At 47.5% G+C, this 26,276-nt stretch overlaps 1 protein-coding gene across 3 annotated transcripts in view; it reads left to right on the forward strand.

Annotated features, from left to right (window-relative positions):
• The first annotated feature begins 6,228 nt into the window (after window positions 1-6,228).
• Window positions 6,229-26,276, forward strand: part of EEFSEC (eukaryotic elongation factor, selenocysteine-tRNA specific) — a 249,804-nt gene continuing 229,756 nt past the window's right edge. For 2 of the 3 annotated variants that reach the window (XM_040628368.1, XM_040628370.1), the window contains exon 1: window positions 6,229-6,589. In XM_040628368.1, coding sequence (XP_040484302.1) covers window positions 6,274-6,589 — 316 coding nt within the window. In that variant the 5' untranslated portion in view covers window positions 6,229-6,273. Of the gene's footprint in view, window positions 6,590-11,396; window positions 11,550-26,276 lie in introns of all 3 variants that reach the window. The other variant, XM_040628371.1, reaches the window with a different exon arrangement.

Below are 26,276 nucleotides of genomic sequence, written 5' to 3' on the forward strand. Positions count from 1 at the left end.
CAAATACCACTTCATTTAATGCTCGCAACGCTGTGCGTTAGGACCTATTATGTCTACCTACTTCACAAATGAAGGAACTGAGGCACAAAGAGGTTTTGTAACTGGCCCAAGACCACACGGCTTTCAGATGGCGGAGGTGGGATTCAAGCATGAGCAGATAACCCCTGGAACCTGGGCTTTAGCTATACCGTCAGCCAGTGAATTTCCTTTTTTTTTCTTCAGTTTCATGGAGGGTTTCTGGTATTTACTTTCTCAAACTGTGACTAGTTCGGGACATGATATAGAGGAAGCTTCCAGAAGTGTGTCAGGCAAAGGGTATTAGCTGGTGGCCGAGTTAGGGCAAGGAGGGTCAGCACTGTCCATCTGCAGGATCGCACAGGTTCATAATGGCCAGAGTGGAGAGGGGTGGGCAAGGGGTGGGTGGTGAGAAGTCCATACACAGGCAACAGTGAGAAAGCATTTATGACTCATCCACTAAGGACTAAAAACAAAAGGATCTTAGGCCCACTGGTTTCTTTAGGACAATATTTTACATTTAAAGAATATTTACTTATTTATTGAATAGGTAATACTTTGGCCTAATTTAAGAGCCAAAAATACCAATGCATTGCTAGTAAAATGTCTTCCTGTCCTTCAGCAGATGAACGGGTAGACAAATGGCGGTCCATCCACTCGGTGGAATACTGCACAGCAATAAAAAGGAACCCACAGTGTGGTCCCATACAACAACGTGGGTGACTCTCAAGTGCGTTATCCTAAAGGGAGGACGTTAGACTCGGAGACTACCTACTGTCTGCTTCTATTCATGCGATGTTCTGGGAAGGAAAAGGCTTGTCGGGATAGGAACAGAGATAGGGGCTTCCAGGGTTGAAAGGTATGGGAGGGTTTGATCCCAAAGGGGTTTCTCAGAGGGTTGTGGAACTGTTTCGAATCTTGACTGTAGTGGTGGTTATGTGACCGTGCGTTTGCCAAAGCTCATAGAACCATATGCCAAAAAGAGTGAATTTTCCTGTTCAGTAATCCAGGTAAGAGATGACAGCTTCAGCCAAGCGCTAACAGGTGGTTGGATTCTAGGCATAACACCAGCAGGATGTTTTCATGAATTGGATGCAGGGTATGAAAGGAAGAGAGGATTCCTGGGTTGAGCCAGGGTTTGCTGCCGGAACAACTGAGAGGATGTGGTTCTCATGAACTGAGACAGGGCTGCTGGAGGTTGGCAAGAAGTGCGGGATTAGGCATCTCATTCCCTGCATTCAGTCTGAGGTATCTGTTAGGCATTCAAGATGCATATATAAGCTGTACATTTGAGAGTTGATGGCTTTTAAGGTCATGACTGGTCCTAGTGATTTGGATCATCAGGAAGCGAATGCAGAGAGAGACGAAATAAGAGGGTTGAGCTCTAGGGCCTTTCTGGGTCCATCTTCTGGGATACACTCATGTGTATCCCTTACAGGGCTATTCTACACTGTTGAAACAAATATAGGGAGGGAGTGCCTCGCTCTTAAAAGTAAACATGTTACACACATGGGTGTGCACCTTGCTTTTTTTTCACTTACCAATATATCTTAGAAATTATTCCCAAGTGGTCTACAAACATTGTTGTTGTTCTTTATGACGGCTGCATAATATTCCACTCTGTGGATATACCATGATCCCTCTCTCTCTCTCTCTCTCTCTCTCTCTCTCTTCCTGTTTAAAATTTTTACTATGGGGGTGCCTGGGTGGCTCAGTTGGTTAAGTGGCTGCCTTCGGCTCGGGTCATGATCCTGGAGTCCCGGGATGGAGTTCCATATTGGACTCCCTGCTCAGCAGGGAGTCTGCTTCTGTCCCTCCCTCTGCTCCTTCTCCCCCCACTTCAAATAAAGGGATAAATAAATAAATAAATAAATTTTAAAATAAATAAATAAAATTTTTGCTATGGGAAATTTCAAACAGACACAAAAAGTAGATAGAAAATATAATGAGGGGCGCCTGGGTGGCATAGTCGTTAGGTGTCTGCCTTCGGCTCAGGGCGTGATCCCGGCGTTATGGGATCGAGCCCCACATCAGGCTCCTCCGCTGGGAGCCTGCTTCTTCCTCTCCCACTCCCCCTGCTTGTGTTCCCTCTCTCGCTGGCTGTCTCTATCTCTGTCAAATAAATAAATAAAATCTTTAAAAAAAAAAAAAAGAAAAAAGAAACTATAATGAATCCTCTCCCCACCCTGACCCATTACTCAACTTCGACAGCGATCCGCTCACGGCCAGTTGTAGGTCGTCTAGACCACACACTCTCTTTCTTTCAAATTATCGTTTCTTGGTAACTCGTTAGTTTGATATAATTGCAAACTTACCATAACATCTGTTTTTAAGGGTATTTCAGTTGTGCATAATATTTTACTGCTGTAAACAATATAGTAAAGAAACACTACAACATGCCTATTCACAAAGACCACATTCGCTGGTGCCCAAATGGACAAAGGGTCGGGAACTGAAATGCTTGCAGAGCATCTCTCTTGAGGAACGGGTCCTGAACCCTGAACGCAAATCTCAGCATCGCTGAGATCCTTTCTCTGGGGATGTCTTCTGTCCTTGGCCTCTACATTTCTGTGTTTTTTTCTTTTTAAGATTTATTTATTTATTTGAGGGAGAGAGAGAGAATGAGCGGGAGGGGCAGAGGGAGATAGGGAGAGAATCTCAAGCAGATTCCACACTGAACATCGAGCTCAGTGAGGGGATGGATCTCAGGAAACTGAGATCATGATCTGAGCTAAAACCAGGAGTCAGATGCTTGACCAACTATGCCACCCAGGTGCCCACGCCTTTCCATTTCTGGCCCCAATTCCAGCGTGTGGGTTCTCCCAAGCAATTGTCTAACACCAGCTGGGTGTTGTTAAAAGATAAACTGAGGCATGTTAGCAATTTTAAGAGTTTGAGCAAAGATTGGTTAGAAGCAGTCAGCATCCTATCTAGCAGATAGAAAGAAGCACTGAGGAGCTGTATGAAAGACTTGTACAGGCAAAAGGGAGTGGGAACAAGGAAGTTATACTAGGTGAAAAAGTGGGTTGGTTATCTCAAGGTGGCAAGGTTACTTTCCTTTAAGAGATGATGAGAACTTATTAAGCCGATTACCTAATTAGTGCTGATCAGGTGATTCCTAATTGACTGGTTTAACATTCCATTTCAGGGAGAGTTAAAATTGTAATTAATTCTCAGTTTGTTGACATAGGGATTTGCATAAGTGACTCCATTTTGGACCAGTTGTCTTGCTTGTACCAGTGTTGTTGGGTTTCAGGGCAGGCTGCCCCCAATGATGCCACTTTGGCAAATGGATTATTTTGAATTAAAGTTACTTAAGAAACAGCCTGTGCAATAAGGACATTGTGACCCTCTTTTATCTCCCAGAAAGCAGGAAATAAATTTCCCATGTGAAGGGTACTTGGGTAGAAGACATCCTTATCACCAGAGATAGGGAATTCAGGGCCCAGAATGCTGTAGAAATCAACCTTGTTTACTTCTTCACTAATTTGCTACCCCAAGCCCCAACTTCTTTCTCTTGTCAATTCTGCACAGATTTATTATTTCTTTATCTAAAAGGTAAAAAAGCTGCCTGCTTTGGTTACTTCTTTGAGTCTCACATTTTTATGAGTCCTCATATGTACAAAATTACATTTGTTTAGTTAGCCTGTGAATCTGTCTTAGGCCAATTTAATGATTAGGCCAGCCGCAGAACCTAGGAAGGAGGAGGGGAAAAGTTTTTCCTCCCCTACAGTGTCCTACAATTCAACTCAATTCTGTCATTATTTACCGGGAGATAGCATCAGCTCCACATGTTAAGGGTTCAGTCCTAGGAGACCACTGTCCTCCCCTTCAGAAGCCAACTGCAAGTTCAGGTTTTCTCCTATGGTTCCGAGGACCAGCTATCGATGGGAAGTTCCAACGACCCTGTTCTCAGGTTCAATTAATTTGCTACAGCAGCTCACAAAACTCAGAGAAACAACGTACTGGATGGCAAGTTTATTACAGAAGGATTTAACTGGGAACAGCCAGGTGCAAGAGATGCACAGATCAAGGTATGTGGGAAGGGACATGGAGCTTCCATGCCTTATCTGAGCTCCCCACTTTCCTTGAACGTGCAAGGTCTCTGAACACTGTCCTTTTGGGTTTTTAGGGAGGCTTCGTGACCCAGGCATGATTGAATAAAGCATTGGCCATTGGCAATTGATTGAGTCTCCAGTTCCTTTTTCTCTCCCCTGTCCAGAGGCTAGGGGGTAGGACTGAGAGTTCCAACTCTAATCACTTGGTTGGCTCCCTGGTGGCCAGCCCCCATTCTTAGGTGCTTTCCAAAAGTCACCTCAGGAACATAACAAAAGACACCTTTCTCACTGTCATCACAGGAAATTCCAAGGGTTTTTGGAGCTCTGTGCCAGGAACAGGAGGAAGATCAAATAAATAAATTTTTAAAAAGATTTTATGTATTTATTTGACAGAGAGAGAGAGGAAGAGAGTGTGCACAAGCAGGGGGAGCTGCAGAGAGCAGAGGGAGAAGCAGGCTGCCCGCTGAGCAAGGAGCCTGATGCAGGGCTCGATCCCAGAACTCTGGGATCATGACCCAAGCTGAAGGCAGACACTTAACCGACTGAGCCACCCAGGCACCCCTTAAATAAATATTTCTTACCATAAATCACAGTATCGCAGCCTATAACTGACTCTCCAGAGCTTTTGCCTGTGACATTTGAGAAGGCCACAGGTTCAGACTAAAACCATACTTGGAAAGACATTTTCAGAGTAAGCTTACCATAAAGCTTCTTCTCTTCTGTACGGGTATTTTGTGTGCAAGCACCTAGCAGTAACTTTTCCCCAGGTGAGTGCCATGTGCCCGACAAACAGAAGTGTCCTATCTGGCCCTTCTCTAAACCCCTGCCCTCAGTCTTCACCCTGTGTTGTACATGTGTCTCCTAGAGTGGCAGATGCAAGGTGTTAGCTATCCCAACACGTGTCCTCTTCTTTGCACTGCAAGAGGGACTGAACCAACCGTGTCTGCTTCTCTCAGTGACTCTGTTGCCAGGGCAGGGCCTGGACCACAGGAGGCATCAGGGAGCAGTTACTGCCAAGTGTGACTGTAGCAGAAAATGGCCCGGCTCGTCACAGACAGCAAACTGGCCATCAGGCAGAATTGAATGGGTTTTGTGCTTGGCCACCTTAATGTTTAAATTAAAAGCTAAATTAGTTGCTGACATGTGAAAGATTTCATATAGAAATTTCATAGAGAAACACTCTCTTCCCTTGAAACATGGGAAGATGGGCAATGTTAGGCTAGCATTCCTGCCTTATATTGGCTGGAACTGAGAGGTGGCTTCCTCTACAAAGGACACTCTTCAGGTCCCCAGTCCCCACACTCAGGGGCATCTTAAGCCCATCTCATCTCTCCTTGAGTCATTTGCCTAGCCAGTGAAGACCCCTGTTTGTGACCCCTGGCTGTTGTTGACAACCTTTCTAGTGGCTCCAGACACTGGATATTTCGAGACAGGCACGTACCCTCTCCGGTACAAGCACACAGCTTAACATTTTACATACAGTCTGGAGCTCTGCAGCCCCTCTTGAGGCCAGGCTGCAGACTCGCAGGGCGGGAACTCCTGAGTCAGAGATGACATCTTTCTCTGCCATCTTGTAACAGTCTTTCCCAGAGTTCCCCATGGCTGGCTCCTGCTCAACATTCCAGCCTCGGCTCAATCAGCAACTCGGGACAGGCCTTCCCTGACCGTTCGTTGTACATTAGTTGTCCTCCCTTCTCCTTGCGCACTAGCCCTTTTAATCTCGGCTTTTATTTTCCCTGGAAGGCTTCTCCCTCTCTGAAATGGTCTGGTTCAGACGTTTGTTCACCTGTGTATTGCCTGACCCCCACCCCCGCCCCAATACAGTATAACATGGAGAGAGCACTGTATCCCAATGCCGTGAGAAAGCAGTGCCTGGTACCCAGTAGGCACATAAGAACAGCCTGTTCAATGAATGGATGGATGGACGGATCCCCCCATTCTCCATCTCCTCGAAGCATCAGGTGGCAGGAGCCAGGTGAGAGAACAGCCCCACAGTCGGCGACCATGCTCAAGTCCCGACCCCGGAGCCCCCTCCTACTGCGCGGGGCCAGGCAGCGCCCGCGGGCGCCGAGAGGGCGGAAGCTTCGGGGCCGGAACCGGCGTACCCGGCGCGCGAGTTGCGGGGGGGCGGCTTAACTGGCCGGACCGCAGCGGCGGCCGCGGGAGGGGAGGGCCGGCGGGCGGCAGCGGCAGCGGCGGCATGGCAGGTCGACGGGTGAACGTGAACGTGGGCGTGCTGGGCCACATCGACAGCGGCAAGACGGCGCTGGCGCGGGCGCTGAGCACCACGGCCTCCACCGCCGCCTTCGACAAGCAGCCGCAGAGCCGCGAGCGCGGCATCACGCTCGACCTGGGCTTCTCGTGCTTCTCGGTGCCGCTGCCCGCGCGCCTGCGGTCGGCGCTGCCCGAGCCCCCGGCGGCGTCCGGAGCCGAGCCCGAGCCCGGCGAGCCGCAGCTTCAGGTCACGCTGGTCGACTGCCCCGGGCACGCCTCCCTCATCCGGACCATCATTGGCGGTGAGCGCGGGCCGGGGCGGGAGCCGGGCTCGGGGACGCTGGGCGGAGCGGCCGGGCCCCGTGTCCGAGCTCGCCCGAGCCGCTGCCCGGGAAGGGAGACGGCCTCACCTCACGGCCGGGGCTTCCCCACCCCCAGGTAGCGAGAGGCGGACGGGGCTCGCCCAAGGCCCCGCGCGGCAAGGGAGCGGAGGTTCTGGGACTCGAACTGGCGGCCGGCTGACTTGGAAGCTCTTCCCACCCAGCACAACCGCGCAGGAAGGTGCTTCCTTAAAGTTTTTGGTTTTGTTTTTTTGGTTTGTTTTCAAGATGAGTTTGTAATACACGAACAAGTAAGAAAACTCAAAGACTAGCAAAAGGGCATATGTAAAAAGTGCCCAAAAAAAGAAGTCTCCACTCATCCGTTCTTTGGTCTCCTGGTTCCCATTTTCAGAGTCAACCAGAGTCTACCGCTGTTCCCAGTTCCATGTATCATTTCAAAAAACTCCATGTAAAGACAAGCCTACCTCTGTGTATGTAAACCCCCTTGCTCTTCTTTCTCTTGACAAAATGGTAACACTGGATACACTGTTTTAGTCACCACCAAGGGCTCCATATCTATACACACAAAACTATATTATAATTATTTATTAGAGAGGGAGAGAGAATCAGAAGCAGGCTCCACGCCCAGCACAGAGCCCTAGTGGGGCTCAATCTCAGGACCCTGAGATCATGACCTGAGCAGAAATCGAGTCTTAGTGGACTGAGCCTCCCAGGTGCCCCCAAAGCTGTATTATTTTTAAGGGTCATGTAAACTTCCACTGTACACTTGTGCCACCGTTTTCTTAACTAACTCTTAATGCTGGACGCTTACGTCCTTTCCAGTTGTTGCTAATGATGCTTCAGTGAATTTTCTAGAACAAGTCTGGTGGGGGTGCTAATCTATCTGTAGGGTAAGCTCCTAGAACTGAACTGGCTTGGGGCAAAGGGCACATGCATTTTCAGTCATGATGGGTACTGCCAAAATGCCCTCCAAAGATGTACCACTTAATAAATTTTTAATTATACAGGTAATACATGAATATGTTCGGCTTGTGAAGAAATTGAACGTTTCAAATTAGGCAAAAGTCCCCTAATTGCCCCTCCTATTTCTCCAGAGGAAGCCGCTATTATACCTTTGTGGATTACTTTTGGGGACACATTTTACCACAGTTAAATCTGTGGACAGGGCTTTAAAACTTGCTCTGTTTTTAGAGGAAAATGATAAAATAATAGAAGCACCTGGCATAAAAGGGTGTACAGCTAAAAGAAGTCTCTTGTTCACTGTTGACCCAAGTATTTGGTTACTTTCCTGTTTTCCATTGCCTTCTGTTTCCTTCCAATTATAAGATATCCTCTACACCTATAAGCACAAATGGGAATATATATTGGGCAGATGACCTCATTGGTCGCTGGGCATATTGGGCCCCAGCTGTAGTGATGAGTATTAAGTACTTCGATCTTTGTTACCTCCCAGTTGTTCCATGCTGCAGGCAGTCTGAGGTCATTTCTCCATTTCACAGTGGAGGAAGTGGAGGCTAAAGGGAAGGGACCTGCCCAAGGTCACACGACCTAAAGTCTTCCACTAAGTCATGTTTTAGTCGTCAGATGAATGTTAAGGGTCATGTGATCCTCTCTACCCTTTTCCCCTTCCCTTCTCTTAACAATTCTGTTTAGTCAAGTCCAAGTACATTTTAAGACATGTAGTCTGAGCCAGTCTAGGTTGGAGATGGAAGAGCCAGTTTAAAATAAAACAAGAAGGCACTTTTAGGGTTTTTGTTATTATTGTTGTTTTTCTTAGTAAATAGTGTAGGTGAGTAATGAAGGACATGTTTTTGAAGTCAGAACTGGGCTCGAGGCCTGGCTTTTTCCTTTACTTACTGTGCGATCTTTGAACCTAATTTTGGACCTTCCATGCACTGGCAGATAGCAACCACACAGCTCTTTATTGGCTTTGCTTTTCTCGCATGTTTGCCACTTCCCAGGCAAACTATGCAAGGAGTGTGGTGGTTACCATTTAATTGTTGAAGAAATTGGGGCATAGGGACGCTGCTGGTAAGTGGCACAGCCCAGGTTCCCCTGGTCCCAAAGCTGGAGCTCTTTGCCATGCTTCCTCAGATCACTTTATACTCCCCCTGGCCCTCTTCTAACATATCCATTTATAGAGAAGCTCTTTGTAGGACAAAATGTTTCAGGTGCCAGCCTTATCCTATATAACCAAATTTTAATGCCTCCAAGAATTTGGCAAGTACTTAGTTTAGACTGCAAAACTGTAAAAGAAAAAAAGAGGATTTTTTTCTCTTGTACGTACATCGTGGCTCTTCTTACTTTTCTCTTACCTCCTGAGCGAGGAGACTGTTCTTACCTTCTTATAGCCGTTAAAATGCAACCTGAACACAGTGGGATGGTGAGGCCAAAGCTGCCACTGTCTTCCTTCCATAGATCAGATTCCCACCCTTTGCAGAGAAATGAGAAAAAATGAGGGAAAGGGCGCCCATATTTGAGTACCTACTCTGGCCCATGCCTGTTGCTAAGAATTTGCATTTGTGCAACAACTCCAAGTGGTGGGAGTGTTAGACCTATTTTTCCGATAAAGGAAAGTATAAAGAACACTGGGCTGGTGCTTACCTAACTCTGCTGCCCCTAACCTGGATCTGGTTAATACCTTTAGTTACCTATCCTCATGACTCATAAATCCATAGCCGTCTTTGCCTTCTTGAGAGTGCTCCAGAGGCCAAATCCCTGCCTCTGTCAGCTGGCCTCCTATAAGACTGGACCTTCTTCTCACTGCCTGCTTGCCCTCCTCTTCCTGCTATTCCATTTCCATACAGTAGGCAGCGAACTCCTTTTACAGAGGTTCATCAGATCACGTCAGCCCTCAGCTTCAACACTTCCCAGTGGCTTCTCTTTGTTCTTAGAGTAAAAGCCGGCCTCTTCTCTGTGGGCCACAGAACCCACGATCTGGCTTCCGTCTTCCTCTGAGCTCATCCCTTGCTTCTGACCTTCAGTCTCACTGGCCTCATTCTTACTGAATGGGCTAGGTTTGCACCTGCTGTTCCCTCTCTTTGGTACATCTGGCTCCTCATTTATATCTCAGCTTGAGTGTCCTTTAGAGAAGGCTCCTCTGAGCTGCCTAGCTAAAGTGTCTTCGACNTTTCCCCCATGTACTTTCTCATGTCCCTGTTTTACTTCCTCACAGCCCTTTTCGCTATCTAATAACTGTGTGTTTACTTGTTGACTGTCCCTGTCCTCCCCGAGAGCAAAGTAGGAATCATGTCTGGCTTATTTACGAGCGTATTCTCAGCATTTGCGCCAGAGCCAGGTGTGTGGTAGGCATTCGGTAAGTCTGAATGGGTGAAGCTGTGTCCCACTTCCTGCGCTGGATGGTCATAGTGAGCAAAGAACTTTCTTCATGGGTTAGTGGACAGAAAGCAGTCAGCATGGGGCCTGGCCTCCAGTAGATACATTATGCATGTTGATTCTTTTCCCTCCCTCTAGGAGCTAACAGCAGAGCTGGGGAGAGGGCATTGTCCCATGTGCAGAGTGACCTTTCAGAGCTTTCTGCATACAGGACAAAAGCAGGAATAACTGCCTTTGCTAGGCAGTGGGGTATAGGGCATGATGGGGGAAAGAAGAGCTTTCCTAGTGGAGGAAATGCCTGGTCAGGCCTCTGTGGTTTAAACCTGCCTTTTTGTCTGTTTAGAGTCAGAGGTAACTGCTAGCATTTAGTTGTGGCTGGAAATCAGCATGATGTTTGGGGAGGTGTGACGCAGATGGAGGTAGAAGGGTTGGTGGGCCAGATCCTTTAGAGTGCTGAGTGTTGAACTTAGATTAGGTTAGGCCCTTAGCATAGATTTCTTCTAAGGGCCTTGGCAGCGTTTTAAAGCAGGGTTGTGACAAGATTTGGCCTGAGCTTTAGGCCGATGCAAGATTCTGGGGGAGGGACTCGTACTGGCGGCAGGCAATGCACCCATACCTGGGATTGCTGGAAGATTGGGCTCTTGTTAGAATTCCCGACTTGCTGTGAGTGATTTAGACCCCTTGCTGAATACATTAGCCCTAGTAGAAGGAAATTAGAATGATTGTCTCAGTTCTATGATGATATCCCTGAAGTTTAATATATCTTATATTAAAGGCAGTTCTCTTTGATTCTATTGCTCCCCCCAAAGTATTTTCACTACCCAAAACGTTCCTTTCTTAACTTAGGAGAAAATTGGGCTGTATCTCCTTGAGCCACGTGGCCGTAGATAAAACTCCTGTGGTACCAGGGGGAGGTTAATAGTGACACTAGTACTTAGCCTTTATTTAGTGCTGCCCTTAAGCTATTTTCTTTCCCCATTTAACACTCAGAGCCGTTTCGTGAGGTAAGAGGTGGTATTCCCATTTTACAGGTGAAAAAGCAAGCTCAGAGAGGTTAGGCAGGGAGCACAGTTCCTGTGTCAGGGCTAGCTCTGAACCTGTGTTAATCTGACCCACAGCTCCTACTCCGGCATTCTCAATGGGAATGAAAAAGTATATCTGTCCACTCCAGCCCCCTATAGTAGTGTCTCAGGGCAGTATTTTTCTCTAATCCATTTTAGGGTATAAATCTTTCAGGGTTAGAACTTCAAAAAGATTCAGTAATGTATGTTTTAAAGACTTGGGTGGGGGTGAGGGACTTGGACCCATCCTCAATCTAACTCTGGCAGGAAAGAGGAGAGCTGAAAAATGCTGGTATCTTGGCTTGGCAATTTATAGTCCTCTTGTGGCTGCTAGGATTAACAGTGTATTGTCTCCTGGTCTTTTGTTCCAGTTGTTAATGAACAGCAGCTCTTCTGCCACGACTTGTCGCCTGATCCCTTGCCTCCTCTGCCCACTATTTAAGCGGTGCTTCCTGCCTGGCTTGGACCCTCTCTGGGTCTCTGGATCCTCCCTGGCTGGAGCTGATGACAGCAGCCAAAGCCTTGTAAGTCTGACTTGGTTACTCTCTTTGGAGGGAAAACAGTCAGCAGTCCCGGGGGTCTTTGTCTCTGCAGCCTGGGAGAAAACAGTCTTGGTAAAACTTAAGCTACTTTGCCTTCTCTGTTTTTCCAACTCCCTGTGCTCTTGGTGCCGATGTGGAGAAAGTGCTTGTCCCTTTGGCTTGTTTCATCAAGGAGTGTGCCCTGCAGTTTTTCTGCAGTCTGTCTGAGACGCTCTCTTTGGACCCGAGAAACAAGGTGTGTGAATGAATGTGTGTTTTCAACCAGATTTTTTACATTACCCTTCGGGTACCTCCACATAATACCCAGAAAGCAGCGTGGTAGCTGTATAAGCAGAGACAACAAAGGGGCCTGGCGGTGCACGGAATTTGGGCATTATGCTAATGTAAAACCAGCCAGCCAAACAAAAAACCCGATTTTGGTTTTCTTTGCCTCTGGTCTTTTTATAAATCTGTACAGCAGTATGTTGTTATGTTATGGTATTCATACATGTGTGTCCTAAAATATTGAGACATGTTTAAAGGAGTTGATATAAGTGGAAATACTTCTTTAACCTTAACTTCTTCTTTTTTTTTTTTTTAAGATTTTATTTATTTATTTGACAGAGAGAGACAGCCAGCGAGGGAGGGAACACAAGCAGGGGGAGTGGGAGAGGAAGAAGCAGGCTCCCAGCGGAGGAGCGTGATGTGGGGCTCGATCCCATAACGCCGGGATCACGCCCTGAGCCGAAGGCAGACGCTTAACGACTGCGCCCCCCAGGCGCTGCGAACTTAACCTCTTAGCTCCTAGCATCTGCCAGGCCTGGGTCCCCTGTACACCTCGTGCTCACTCTGGGAGTGCTGCCTCTGATTTTCTCTTCTGTGTTAAGAGGTACACACCGTAGCAGTAGATTCTCCTCTGCAGTGCCAGTTCTGGGATGCCCTCTACCACTGAGTGAAGCAGAGGCCAGTACTGGTGCCTCTTGTGTTAATGTGCTGAAAACCTCTCTCCGTCCAGTAGGAAGTTGGCTGCACTCAGTGCCAAATGTGCCTGTGTTCAAATACAGGTTTTTCTGTGTTGCCTGCTACCTTATCACTCTCACCCCTCCCGATCTCCTTCCAAGTTGGAGTGCCTTTTGCTGTCTCCAGGAGACTCTCAAATTGAGCTTTGTCTGCAGCCCATGCTCCTGGCACTGGACGGCAGGTGACTTTGCTTTGGTTTGGGTGACAGTGTGAAGGTAACACAACATCAGAGACGCAGCCTTGAGTTTAAATTAATGCAGAATATTTGAGCAGGAACCAACAGGAAAGAAAAATGGAAGCAGGTAGTCATATTTCATTCTGTTGGGGTACATTTTTCTTCTCATGGGGCTTGCCCTTGAGAACAAAACATATCAAATGTTAAATCAAAGAATATTTTTGTAGTCATGCTAGGAATAGAAAATAATGCAAAGACTTTGCCTTCTGGAGGCAAATATTTTGCTGGAAGGTTATAATCAAAGTCAGAAGGAAATCATAGCCACAGCTTTTGGTAAAGCTGTAATCATTTAAAATTAATTGCTTTTAAACTTTTTACTTAGCATCTCCTTTGTTTTCTATCTTCTTTGTCTCCTGGGTTTTTCTTCAGAATCACTTCATCCAGGTTGGAATAAGATTTGGGCAGGCATCCCAGGAAACAACCCGTAAATTAAGCCCTGAGACATATTCCCTGCTCGGTCATTCTTTTGTTGGCCGGAGCCTCGAACAGGCTAGGGATGAGGCACCCTTGTCTTGGAGGTTGAGTCTGTTCCTTTGCCCAGCAGGCCTTTGAGACTGTGCCCAGGGTGACCGTGTCTGTAGGTCGGGTGCACTTGGTGATCTGGAGGCCCGTGTCCTGGTGAGAAGGAGCCTGGCGTTTCTGTGATGGCCTCTGGGTGGGACGAGGAGCAGGAATGAGCCCTCCTAGGGTCGGATGGCACCTCGTGTCTCTACTGCTCTGCTGCAATGGCTGGCTTCCCTTTATTCAAGTGTTCCTTTAAGTCTGGAGGCATCTCAGGGACAGAGACCACATCTGAATTTCTTGGTAGCTCTAGGGCCAGTCCAGGGCCTAGCACAGAGTAGATATTCAGTAATGTTTGTAAACATTTTTATTGAGATAAAATTCACATACCACAAGATGCATCCATTTCAAGTGTACACTTTGGTGGTTTTCAGTATGTTCCCAGAGTTGTGTAGAGCCATTGTCACAACCTAAGTTGAGAATATTTATTCACTACAAAAAGAAACCCCATACTCATTAGCAGTCACTCTCCATTCTCCCCTCCCCCAGGTCTACGCAACCACTGATCTACTTAATGTCCACAGATTCGCCTTTGCTGGACATTTCATAAAAATGGAATCATCCAACATGTGACCTTTTGCAACTGGCTTCTTTCAATCAGTGTGATGCTTTCAAGGTTCATCATGTTGTAATATGGAGTACATATACTTCATTCCTTTTTTAGAGAAATTTTTTAAAAATTTATTTTTAATTATGGTAATGTACATCATATTACATAAAATTTCCCATCTAACCATTTTTTTTTTAAGGGGGTAGAGAGAGAAAGAAAGACAGGGAGAAAGAGAGAAAGGGGTGGGGAGGGGCAGAGGGAGAGGGAGAGAGAAAATCTAAAGCAGACTCGGTGGTCAGCAGGGAGCCTGTCTTGGGGCTCCATCCCACCACCCTGAGATCATGACCTGAGCCAAAATCAAGAGTCATATGCTTAACTGACTGAGCCACCCATGTGTCCCGACTGTTTAACCATTTTTAAGTTTATAGTCCAGTGGCACCCATCTCCAGAACTCTTCATCTTAAAAAACTGAAACTCAGGGGGTGCCTGAGTGGCTCAGTTGGTTAAGTGTCTGCCTTCGGCCCAGGTCATGATCTCAGGGTCCTGGGACTGAGCTCCACGTCAGGCTCCCTGCTCCATGGGGAGCCTGCTTCTCCCTCTCCCTCTGCTTGTGTGTGTGTACGTGCTCTGTCTGTCAAATAAATAAGTAAAATCTTAAAAAAAAAAACCCAAAAAACTGGAACTCTACGTCCATTAAACAGTAACTCTCCCTTCCGCCTCCCCCAGCTGTACTTCATTCCTCTTTATGGCTGAATAGTATTCCTGTATGCGTGTATACTGCTTTTTAATCCGTTCATCAGCTGAAGGACATTTGATTGTTTCCACTTCTTGGCGATTAGGGATAATCCTGCTGTGAACATTTGTGTACAAGTCTTTGTGTGGACATAGGTTTTTATTTCCTTGGTATATACCTAGGAATGGAATTACTGGGTCATAGGGTAACTATTTCTACTTTTGAGGAATTGCCAGGCTGTTTTCCATAGCAGCCGCACCACGTTACGTTCCCACCAGTTGCGTACACTGGTCTGATTTCTCTTCATCCTTACCGATACCTGTTATTTTCTGTCTTTTGGATTATAGCTGTCTTGGTGGGTGTGAGGTGCTATCTCATTGTGCTTTTAATTTGCATTTTCCTGATGGCTAGTGATGTTGAACATCTTTTCATTGCTTGTTGGCCATTTGTATATCTTCTTTGGAGAATTGTCAATATTCAGATCCTTTGCCCATTTTTTAAATTGAGTTATTGGCTTTTATTATTGATTTCTTTATGTATTCTGAATACTAGACCCTTACTAATGGATGATTTGCAAATATTTTTTCCTTTTCTGTGGGTTATCTTTACTCAATAATATTTGAGTTAAATAATTTAGTTGAATTGAATTAAATAAATGAATATATATTGAGAGGATTAAATGTGCCTAAGACATTACTTGGGCTATGGTAAGCATGTAGTAAGTGCCATTTGCTTGTGTATGGAGGGCCTGTTGGGATCCTTCCTGTTCTATTCCTGGATCTTCCATTTCTGTCCTTAGTGCCTGACAGGAGAATGGGTCGTCCTGTCTGTTCATCCAGTGGTAGGGTCTCATCCCACATTAGGGTCTTGTTCACAGTCTGGCCTACAGATGTGTTTTGGTGGCCCATCTAATCATTAGAATTAAAAAATATTCATTGCTAGTATTTAAAAATCAGGAGATACAGGGCGCCTGGGTGGTTCAGTTGGTTGAATGTCCAACTCTTGATTTCAGCTCAGGTCATAATCTCAGGGTTGTGAGATTGAGCCATGCTGGGCGTGAAGCCTGCTTAGGATTCTCTCTCTCCCTCTCCCTCTGCACCCCCCCCCCCAATAAATAAATCAGGAGATCTCATTTAACAACCCAGATTCCTGGCTTCTTAGAAACACAAGATTTTCGTATCTGCAGAGCCATGCTCCAGTGTGGTGGCACAGGCCTGGAGCTGGGTAAAGGGGGCATGTGCTCTTTAGATTGCCTGGGCCCTGTAGACATTTGGGCTTGTAGCCCCCATTTTGAGGGCTTTCGTCAGCCTGTATGATGGGAGAGGATCAGATGGCACTGTGATTTAGTGCTTTTATCCATTTATTCAGAGACTCTACAGACACATATTGTACACTCTGCTTGGATGTGAGGGCAGATACAGACGCGCCTATTTTCAAGGAGCTCATGGTCCGGAGGGCCAGGGAGGAGCAGGAGGCAGGGCCAACAGCCGGTTAAGATGCGGAGTCATCTTATGGCTTTATGAAGAGCAGCTTAGGGTATGAGTGCCTCTGCCTGGGACAGGCAGGAAGGGCATGCCTCAGGAGGGAACCCTGGGCTGGGCCTGGAAGGGTGACCTGGAGGTTTCCAGGCAGAGAAAAAGAGAGGGCAGAGCAGACCCGGGGAGCGGCCTGAGCAGTCAGAGGTGTGAGAGCAGACCTGGCCAAAGAAGGGGGCAGCCAGTCTGTGGGAGAAGTGGGAGAAGGTAAGGCCAGGGCATGAGGGTCATGGGCGAGTTAGGAGGATCAGAGCTTTGAAGGATGGCTGAGATTTTCTCAGTGGGAAGAGGAGAGGCTTTCCCGCTAGAGGACTCGAGAGTGGACGGGGACACAGGGGTGAAGGGAGGGCTGGACTGTATAGCTCACAGGGAAGCAGCGGGCTATGGAGCTGAGCTGTAGAGACCCTTGGGCCTGAGGGAGCTTGGAGAGCCTGTAGTTAGAGGCAGGTGGACGGTTTTTAAGCCGGGAGATCCTGCCGGCTTTTGAAGAGTCTGAGGAGAGGGCCTGTGACAAGTGGTCTGGGGCCATGCATCCCTCTCCTGATTCTGACTGAGGCTTCCAGAGCTGGCCGGAAGATGGAGGGAGGGCAACCATAGGCAGAATGGACACCATCAGGAGGGAAAGTGTGGCTTTGGTGGGTGCTGACGTGGCAATGCAGAACAGAGGCGAGGAAGGTCTGCCTCTCAGAAGGAAGGAGGGGGAACGGACACTTCGGGAACATCTGTTGTTTGCTGGCCATCGCGCTACACCCTTTATTATCTCACTCCGCTCTGCCAGCCAGAGGTCGGAGGGTTTCCCCGTACAGTGTACAGCCCGCAAAAACGGGACTCCAGAGGTCAGTAGCTGACTCCGTGGGGGCCTAATCCAGTTTGATTTCAGAGGCCCTGGTTTGCCGGGAAGCCGCTCTCAGACCTTAGCCCCTGCCCACTGTGGCAGGGATTGTGGCTCCTGAGGAGCAGTTTATATAGAAGTCAGTCTGTCAAAAATAGACATTTCAGCTTCCGTTCTCCCCTGGATTGTTTGAGTTTTGTTTCTTTGTTAATTGGGTCTTTTATTTTCTTGCGCTGTGTGATTAGGCTCCTGCTGCTTTGAAGTGGCCTTGGGTGGGTGGGGAGAGAGTGGGGAGGACTTAGTTAATGTGGTGATCCTCTCTTGGCAGGAGAAGAAACAAGTTTTGCTGTTAAGAGAGAAGTTGACTTTCCTTCTTTCCATATCTCTTGTGTTGTGCTGATGCCTCTCTTGTCTTGGGGCCTTCAGGAAGACTAAAATAATTTCCTTTGTCTCTAACCTACTTCCTGAGGATATTTACTTGGTGGCATATACAGGTGCTACCTAAAGATAAACCTGACTTTTTTCTTTTAAAATTGGTGCTTGGAATTGCTAGCATTGACCTGCTTGGCCTCAAGAACCCGCCCTATCTGGCCTCGTGGCTTCGCTCTTTATCATAGATTTATTTGGGTTGCTTAAAGCCCAAGGGAGGGTCAGTGGCTTGTCCTTGGTCATCTGACACAGGGACTAGAGCTCTGCCTTCCCAGTTATATTGCAGTGTGGCACTTAAACAGCTCTGCTTGTGGTCATTTCTAGATGATTTTCAGGGCCTTATGCCATAAGCACAGAAGACCCTCACGTGTGTGCGCATATGTGTCTACTCAGTGTTCCCTGTTTCTGAAATATGGTGATCCAGGGCACATTCGGACGTAGTCCTCAGAACTTACGCTCTAGAGAAAAAAAAGACTGCATAACAAGACCTCCATTTCTTGAGCATTTACACAGACAAGTAGATGGAAAAACCAGGAATGGAAGCCAACGTTTGCCAGCACAGACCTTGTTACCATCAGCAATCAGTATGGCCAAGAGAGGGCTGATAGACACTTGGGCTGCGAGTGACAGTTTTTCAGAAATCGCTGCGGGGCCTTGCTCAGCACTTTCCAACAGCTGGGATGTGATGATGGAAATGTTGTATGGTGGCACAGTTCAGCATGGTGGCTGTGAGCCACATGTGGCTAATGAGTACTCTTACTGTGGCTAGTGCAGCTGAGGAACTGGATATTTCCTTTTATTTAATTTTAATTAAACTGCAGTAGGAAGTTCTAGACTTGTGGATCCATCTGCTTATTGGGCTGGTTTCCTCATCAGTGAACATCACAGGTCCTCAGACTCCACATCCTCAAGACCACCCTTTTCACTTCCTCACCTTCCTGGGGAACAGTACCTTCATTCTCCTAAGGCATGAACTTTTTTTTTTTTTTTTAAGATTACTTACTTATCTTAGAGAAAGAGAGAGAGAGAGCACGTAAGTGGGGGGAGGGGCAGAGGAAGAGAGACTCCCAAGCAGACTCTGAGCTGAGCAAGGAGCCCAATGCGGGGCAGGGGAGGGCGGGGTGGTCCCATGACCCTGAGATCATGACCTGAACCAAAACCAAGAGTTGGATGCTTAACTGACTGAGCCACCCAGGCTCACCGGGGCATGACCTTTGAAACGATCCTCAGTGTGTCCTTCTTTTAAATCGGTGACCAAGTCTTGTCCCTCCTGCCTGTCCTCTGACTGTGTGGTCTTTCCCATCACTGCAGCTGCTCCCTTAGGTCAGGCCTCCATTAGTGCCCAATTGGATGGTGTTCCTCCACGGTCTCTCTGATTCCAGCCTCCCCCGCCTCTTGCCTCAGGGAGCCCTCTTCTCTTTCCCCAGCAAGTGTCATATCATGCAAGCATTCTGTAATGGAATGGGAACCCCAAGTTCCCATCTGCCCTCCCAGGTTCATAAGAACTGGTGCTCCAGGAAGTTCACACTCAGGAGGAATTCTGGGCCCAAAGTTTGACCATCAGAGAGAGGAACATCTTTTTGTCACGTTGTCAAGCCAGAACGGGCAGAGCCAGGTCACTCGCAATCTACCTCTGGAGGGCCTCTTCTCCCTTCACCTTTGCAGCCTATTTGCAGAACAATCACTGGCACCCTCTGTAGCCAAGAACTCTTTCTAAATTGCTAATGTAGTTATTTTACCTTCCTGTTTTAAAAGTCTTGAGTTGCCCTCCATTGGCATGAAGGCCAAATTCCTCAGCATGGCTCACATCAGCCCTTCTGATGGCTCTGTGTCTCTCTGTCTCGCTCTCTTTGTCTCTCCCAGGACTCCCGGCTTAACGAACTACTAGCAGGTCTCAGACAGACAGAGCATGCTTTCTCGATGCTGCGTCATCTGGCTACATGCACTTTTCTGGGAAGCCTCAGTATTGGCTTTCTCTAGCCTAAATTAGGTGACCCTTGTTTGAGGGCCTCTGACATCCTATCTATACCCTAGGATCTCATTTTCTCCACATCTGTTGTCATTTTCTGTTTACTGGGTTATGTTTTCCGCTGGACTTGATCCCTTTGAGGGCAGGAGCCTGTTATCATTCAACTCTGTGTGCAGGGGCCCAGGACCTGGCCTGGCCCTGAGTCAATGTTTGGTGCACGCAGACATGAGTAAATGAACGAGTGGATGGATAAGGGGTCATTTCCCACTGCCTGCAGCAATTACCCACCCTCCTGCGGTGCTGGAAACCAGTGGCCACACAGAGTTCACAGTGGAGGAAGCCTGCCTTGAGGTTAGACAAGTTCATCTTTCAGTGGAAATTCGGTCCTCATATTTCATTTTCAGGCCACTTTGCGTAGCAAAGTAGTTTAACTCAGAGCAGATTTCTGCCGTGCTGATGGTTAATTTCATGGCCCACAGAGGGTCAGCACACTAATGTCGGGAACACGGCGACCTCAGTGCTGCTCGCCGCACACGGTGAGGGCCCAGCAGCCCTGTTGTTTTAGAGAGGCAGTTTTCAAACATCCTTCAGCGGGCTGATTTTGAGTTAACAGGGGTGACCTTTTCAAGAACATTTTTAAAAGCTATAACATAGATCCCTCCCAGACCGTATATTTTCCTTTCTCCACGCAGTTCAAAGGGGCTGGGTTGTCTCATAGGTTTTTGCCAGCAATCTTCAGCTTGACCCTGGTTGTTTAAATCTGCCGGAGGAAATTTGAACAAACTTGTACTTTGGTAATTCTTCTGCCTCTGTGAACCTTTAACCTTAAGGTTTCTTTCAGAGCCAGGGGCTGCATTGTCACCAGTTGTCCCTGCTGGGGCTTTCAAAGGGCATTGTCTAGTGCGTCTGTTTTCACTTTGCTACTGGAGTTCTTTTGAGGAAGGGTATTAATTCAGACCTGATTCTGAGACAGGACGAGGACTTTTAAACTTGCCCCAGAGCTTGGGGATGGGGAAATGAGCATAATGCAAGCCTGTGCCGGGTGCCGGTGATTGTTCTGCAAATAGGCTGCAAAGGTGAAGGGAGAAGAGGCCCTCCAGAGGTAGATTGCGAGTGACCTGGCTCTGCCCGTTCTGGCTTGACAACGTGACAAAAAGATGTTCCTCTCTCTGATGGTCAAACTTTGGGCCCAGAATTCCTCCTGAGTGTGAACTTCCTGGAGCACCAGTTCTTATGAACCTGGGAGGGCAGATGGGAACTTGGGGTTCCCATTCCATTACAGAATGCTTGCATGATATGACACTTGCTGGGGAAAGAGAAGAGGGCTCCCTGAGGCAAGAGGGTAGCTGTTCCTGCAGGCCTGCCCCCAGACTCTGAGTCATCTTCATCAGCTCGCCAGTCTCACCATTTAGTTCTTCATATTTTCTCTTGAGGGAAAGTCCAAGAGCACCTGAAACTGTGCGACATTGCAGTCCTAGGCCTCCGTGGGCTTCAGGGGCTGGTGTCTTGGGTGTTGCAGTGTCACAGACCTGACTTTCCCAATCCCTGCCCAGGCAGCTCCTGGTGTGTTCTGTTACCCACTCTTGCAACAGGCTGGGGGCTGTCTGAGCACCTGGCCTGGTTCCTCGGCTTTCTTTAATTTCTTTTCCCAAGATCCTAGTGTCCTAGGGGACCTTATTCCTTAAGATCAGACATTGTAGAAGGAAAGGTGTGTTATTACATCAGTTAATTCATTCAGCAAGTCCAGAGCAATCTAGAGCCAGGAGTTGGGTTTCCATTGGTGAGCAAGGAAGAAGTGGCTTTCAGGTACCTGACCACCTGGTAGTGGAGGAGGCAGGTGTTACAGAAGTAAGCAGGATTGCACAGCATTGGAAATTGTGATAGTGCTGCAAAGGACGATACACGATGCCCAGAGAGGGACAAATGGATGTGCGGAGTCTCCTTTATTTGGAGGCTAGGGAAGGCATTTCTGAGGAAGTTAAGTTGGAACTAAAATCGGAAGGTTGAACAGGAGCCACGGCAGCCCCTGGAGTGCTGGGAAGGAGTGGCGCATGTGAGGGTTTTGAGGCTGGAGAAAGGTCGGGACTGTGGCTCTGGGGCTCTGGCTGACTGTATCAGAGCCGTTTTCTTTTTCTTTTTTCTTTTTTTTTTTTTTTAAGATTTATTTATTTATTTGACAGAGAAAGGCAGCCAGCGAGAGAGGGAACACAAGCAGGGGGAGTGGGAGAGGAAGAAGCAGGCTCATAGCGGAGGAGCCTGATGTGGGACTCGATCCCGGAACGCCAGGATCACGCCCTGAGCCGAAGGCAGACGCTCAACGACTGCGCCACCCAGGCGCCCCCCAGAGCCGTTTTCTACAACAGACCCTGGTGTAGGGCTGGCATATTGGACAGATATGTATGCTTGAGCTGTGTGTCAGTCTCGCTGTGGCTGGAGGATAAAGGATCTGCATGTCTTATCATTCTGAGATGAGGACAGAGAGCAAGTGGAGGGAGGCTGCTGGTCTTCTGGAGGTGAATGGTCTCAGAGTGGCCATCCTTTGGCTCCTGTCCGTTTCTGGTACTGTGCCCCTCATTTTCTTCCCATGGTAGAGGGAAGGGCTGAAGTGGATACAGGAGTTGGCAGATAATCCTGGCATAGTGTACCAGATAGTTTTCCCTGCTGTGTGCTTGTGTTTGGCATTTCACATTTACTGCTTATGATTTACAAGCCAGGTGAAGGTTAAGGACACATTCCTAAAGCACTAAACCGAGCACTGGATATCAGAGATGGTAAGTGAAGTGGCTAAAGTCGCCGGCACCCAGCCCACCTTCTGAGACCTGATCACAGCCCATCGGCACACTCCCCTAAATCTTTATCTCCACCCGTTTTCTTCTGGGGTGCCTGTTGGGTTGAAGGTAATGCATTGGGGACAGATTTTCCCTTCTCTTTCTCCCCCAGAAGTGAGTTGAGCAGGAGATCTGGCCCATCCTGGATTGTGCCTGGAAGGGTACAGGAGTGGTTGCAACGTTTTGATGGTTTGTGGTTCAGAACTGGAACTGGAGACCCATTTAGAGAAGACCGGGACCTTACCCTGGAGGTTCCTGTCAAGCAGGCCTGGCCTGGCCCCAGCCTTGAGTGGGTATTTTTCTGCCTTTGAATTTTCTCAAGTTCTTTAATAAGGGACAGTAGTTCATGTCCTTTAAAGCTCTCTTGAGATAACAATTTGGTCTTCTGGGGACAGCCATGTCCCCAGGTTGGAGGAGAATGTTTGCAGGTAACTATAACATGTTGGGGCTCATCAGAAAGAGGTGGACCATACCACTGAACCTTGGGGGAGTCCTTTGAGAAAGAGCAACCTGGGTTCCTCCTGCCTTTTTTTGCCCCATCTAGAATCGAATGGAACCTCTTTGCCTGGCAAATACTTCCCAGATAAAAAAGAAGTACTGTGCACTTGTTATTGTAGATTCAGTAGCTGTTTCTAAAAGTTTTTAAAAGTACATAATGAGGAAACTTGTCACGGTGACCAATAAAGTTTCTTTTCGAGGAATGAATATTTTCTAGGAAGGATAAGAGTCAGTTATTTTTGGTTTGATTTCTTCAGCTGAATCTTCCTCTCTTCCTCTTTATCTCAAAATCTGTCTCGGAAGGCAATCTGGGGACATTTTAGCAAGCGCCCTGGTAACAGATGTGTGTCATCCTTTTCCTGACACATCTCCAGGCCCCGAGAGGCAGCTGTGCAGTTGCAAGCCGTCCACAGGGCGGTAGGTGGAACCCATCTCCACGCTGACTCCGGGACTGTTCGGTGCACAAGAGGGCAGTGTTTGCTTACGGTCCTGGATGGAGATGCTCAGTGTGCAGGTTAACAGGTCAGCGTAGTTAGAATGACCTCGGACTTTTTCAAGACAAAATAAACTGTAAGCCACAGCCATGATGACCTCCCATATATGCCTTTAAGCGCCTGACCCTTCTGAAAAATAGCTGCTTGCTATCTTTTCCTTCCCTAAAAAGAAAAATATTTTTTCTTTCAGCGTTTATTTTTTATTTTTTTTTAATCAAACAAAAGTACGGTTTGCGGCCTTGTACCTACAGTGGCAGAGGTTAAAGAGTGTTGCAAAAGCAAAACAACTGCTTTCTAATTAAAAACCATATGGAAAGGTTTTTGTTTGAAGCAAGGGGTCAAATGTATATTCTTCCCCTTTCACTTCAGTGTAAAGATTATCTGACTTAACTTTGAAAACATTTGAAGATGTGGGCTTCAGTTATCAACCTTTCTCTGCAAGTTCATGGTATAACCAGAGCAAGGAATTTCCAGGAGAGCAAAAAGGTGATCTCCCTGCCTCCCGGGGGCACAATCTACTATCTGAAATAGGCCATGTCTGCTTTTGTATAAGGATTGGCCTGTTTTCAGCTCTCCCGTGCTCTTCTGTAGAGGCTTTCAGGCCAGAGAGATGCATATTAATGTGCAGCCCCCCATCCCACTAAATTACAGCCTATGCCAAAGTTGGGGCCTCACACCTATTCTGTTCCCTCCAGCCTGGAACTGTGGGTGCCAGGTACCTGCCACACATTAACACCCAAAAGAGCTTAGCATACAGCAACATCAGCAGCCAGGTCCAGCGCCCCGAAGAAATGCCAGAGATGATGGAGGGTGGGACAGTGAGGTGGAAGGAACTGTGCATTCCAGTGGCAGTGCCCCTTCACCTCTCTGAGCCTGTTTGTGCACCTGGAATGCAGGTGATTATCTTGCTTGGGGTGGTTCTATCAGAGAAATGGCTGTAAAGTTTGTGGCACGTAGTGGGGAACGGTTATTGTGGTGTTGATCCCTCTGCCCTGACCCCATTCTAAGCCTGTGGGCGTGGGGGTTTGTTGGACATGAGGCTAGGGACACAGGCACGGATAGTTGTCCTTTTATTTGATTCACTAAGCGTGTCTGTTGCTTGGCCCCTCTGAGCATCTGCAACAAGACAAAATGAAATCTAGGTGGGGGGGGGGGTGCCACACTGCTGCCTCAATCCTCTGATAGCCATCGAGAAAAGCTGGGTTCCCAAGCTTAGCCCTATATGAAATCAGATGTCTTCTTCTAATCTTTTCTAATCACAACATAAATCTTCCAAAGTGAGTGTGTCTATAAGATAGATGCCGCACACTGTGGAATATATTAGTATTTGTGACATCCTCACGGTCTTTAATTGATCAGTAGGATTTCATACAGAATTTGAATTTGACAGCACTGAGGGAGGAGAACTATGGGTGGCCTTCTCATTTGCTTCCCCATGAAGCTCCTGTCCTGGCTTTTATTAGAACGGTCTGGGTAGGAAAGGAAGGTTTTTGAGCTGCAGGCTTTCAAAAGAGGCTCATGCCATGTTTTTCCAGGAACATAATTTCTGAAAAATCCGGGGGCCCTCAATTTCCAAAGCAGCCTAGTTCGTAAGGGGAATGAAAAGTTGTTTCTGTGTGTGGATTCTGGGTTGTTTTCCATCTTCACTCCCTAAGGCAGGGTTGGCAAGCGGGGAATGGGACAGATGTTCCTTGGTAGTAATTTCCAGTCAGATTCTTGAATGCCTTGTATACTCTGGGTCACCGTCAGCTCATAATGGAGCAAAATTGAGTGAGAATTCCTGCAATGAAAGACGTGAACGGCACACCGGCGAGATATGATGGTAGAGATAGAGTGCATTCTGTGAGAAAATATTTCCAGTGCTATCTGTAAAATTCAGATTGAATAACCATTCTGAAGTGCTCCCCTTTAAAAGAGTTTCCTTCCACAAGCATTGCAGGCTGAGTAAATACCAATAATTTTTATTTCCCTTCTCCTTATCATTCCCCCTACTGAAATGTTCCTGCATAGCCTATCTGGTCTTTTCAAGTGAGCATCAAATGATTAGTGTCAGCTTCCAATTTGAATTATGATCCGCATTTCAAAACACAGACTGCTTCGCGTTTGCATTTGGAGGTAATTATCAATATTTACCAATACCGTGGAAGAGTTGGAAGTAGAGGATGTGCTGCTGAAAACGGAGTCCCCGGACGAAGATAGCGCCGGGGGGTTGTTCGTGCCCACGTGTGGATGATGGCAGATGGGCTCGGGCTCAGAGGTCTTTCTGGCTCCAGCCTGGTCCACAGCCTCTCAGATGGATGAGGGGGGCCGCTCACCCAACTGCACAAGTCTTTTGGGGTTGGGAACTCTGAAGATCTGAAGAGGCTTGGAAAGCTGTTCCTGCCTCCTGTAGGAAGTGCTTGCCGTGGCCTCTGCTCTCAGAGGCGGTTCCCTCTCTGTTTCCTCAGGGTCTGCCCACGGGCCTGGTGGGAGTGCCCTCTGGTGAGAAGGGCCAGAGAAACTGAGGGCTGCTTTGAGACCTTTGTGGCCTGAGCCCCTCAGCCCCCCAGCCCCCAGCAGCCTAGAAAGCAGATGAACATGAATAAAATGTGCTGACGTCCCACATAAAATACAATTTATACATACTTTTATCTGCATTGTATCCTCAGTGTACTGGTGGCATCTTTTCCTATCTCAGCAGGCATTTAATTCAACTTTGAGTAATTCCAGTTTTTACCGTTTTCTTTTTGTATTTTGGAGCCAGTAAACATATTTAAGTTTGCAAACACTGTAAACTTTGGTACTTTGCTTGTCATGCCTAATTAATAGCTGCCTTTGGGAAATCCAGAAGGCGGCTTCAGACTTTGTCTCACACAACTTCCTGGAGTGAAGAGGCTGCAGTGCAAAGGCCTGGGCTCCAGAGTCAGAGAGGCAAGATTTAAATTGGAATTATGGTCATTCTACTAGCTTATTGTGTGACTGTGGACATTTCGCTTTTCTGAACCTTAGTTTCTTTGCCCATTTGAAAAGAATAATGCCTACCTCCGGGGTTTGCTGTTGGGCTTAG

This window comes from Ursus maritimus, unplaced genomic scaffold, assembly GCF_017311325.1.
Source record: "Ursus maritimus isolate PB19 unplaced genomic scaffold, ASM1731132v1 scaffold_14, whole genome shotgun sequence".
In the NCBI taxonomy this organism is placed as follows: Eukaryota; Metazoa; Chordata; class Mammalia; order Carnivora; family Ursidae; genus Ursus; species Ursus maritimus.